This window comes from Cicer arietinum, chromosome 5 (genome assembly GCF_000331145.2).
Source record: "Cicer arietinum cultivar CDC Frontier isolate Library 1 chromosome 5, Cicar.CDCFrontier_v2.0, whole genome shotgun sequence".
Classification (NCBI taxonomy): domain Eukaryota; kingdom Viridiplantae; phylum Streptophyta; class Magnoliopsida; order Fabales; family Fabaceae; genus Cicer; species Cicer arietinum.
The window spans coordinates 61,161,245-61,162,484 of record NC_021164.2 but is presented as its reverse complement, the minus strand read 5'-3'; the positions used below and the strand labels follow the sequence as shown (position 1 = coordinate 61,162,484).

Genomic DNA, 1,240 nt, shown 5'->3' with positions numbered 1-1,240 from the left:
TACATTACACTAGCTTAATTCCCATTAGGGATTCAGGATAATTAGATTTGCACGATCGAATTCTATGCATACCATACAGAATGACGCAGAGTAGCAACAAGCCTTATTAATCTCCTACTCAAAACCCAAATTAAAAATTAACTAAACCAAACGAACCGAACTCGCAGTAGTAATTAATTTATGTAGTAGTTAATAAATATCAAAAGTGGTGATTAATTTGATTAGATTAGGTAGAGCTGGTGAGAAACAAGAAACGGTGTCGTTTTGCGTTAATTTAGAAAGGGAAGATACTTAATGTGAGAGCTGCAGTAACATCTAATCTCCATGCAAAATCACCACTATCCATTCTCCACGCATCACATGGAACCGTTCTCTCTTTCCCACACGCGTATTTCACTCGCACCCTGCACGTCAACCCTTTGCAATAACTGTACGGATACGGAACCTTCGCTAACCAAACCCCACCCTCTCCCACTATTTCCTTATACGCACTATTCCTCCACGTCACTCTCCCGTAACCGTCTGATATAAATACCGGACACGTGTCCTTCTCTAGTTTCATCTTCCTCTCCTCTTCGTCTTTACTTCCCAACAACCACTCACATGCTTCATCTCCCTGTATCCACGTGTCCGTCACGCACTCAACCGTCACAACTGAACCTAACGCTACCACCGCAGGATCCACCTTCTCCGATGCGGCAGTATGACCTTCACTCTCGAAACCCAGCCATACCGGAGCATCAGGAAGAAGTTCGTTTCTGCTATTTGCTTCGGGAGAAATAGGATATGTCGGATCTGGAGTTTCAGGTAGAAGCGAGAGAGTAACCGCCGGCGGAGGAACAGTTTTCCTACGACGGTTGCAGCGTTTTTTGGCGAAGTTATATTTGGAGTGTTTTTTTGTGGATTCGCCGGATTTTAAAAAGGTATCGGCGGTGGTGGTTCCGGGCTTGGGAGCGATGGGTCGAAACCTTAACAATATTCTGTCCATTTTGGAGTTTTTGCGCGCTGACAGAACGCTTACCTTACCATGCGTTTGTATTTGTGTAAAGAGAAACGGATATAAAGAAATTTGATGGAAATGTGTTACAGATAAAATTATTAACGTAATGGAAGTGGAAGATGAAGAAAGCGTGGGATATATACACGTGCATAAGGGGTACGTGGTGCAAGGCGAGAACGATAGAGTAAAGGGATATACATTAAGTCTCTCTCAATTGGTTAATGTATTTTAGAGAATAAA

General features: G+C 42.8%; 1 protein-coding gene across 1 annotated transcript; it reads right to left on the bottom strand.

Moving 5' to 3' along the window:
* Positions 1-274: 274 nt before the first annotated feature.
* LOC101501288 (uncharacterized) lies at positions 275-988 on the bottom strand. The gene has a single exon (XM_004500607.3). The coding sequence runs from the start codon at positions 986-988 to the stop codon at positions 275-277; it is 714 nt and encodes a 237-aa protein (XP_004500664.1).
* Positions 989-1,240: the final 252 nt, after the last annotated feature.

Coding starts and splice junctions, on each gene's coding strand:
- LOC101501288 (XM_004500607.3), bottom strand. CDS start 988: ATGGACAGAATATTGTTAAGGTTTCGACCCATCGCTCCCAAGCCCGGA.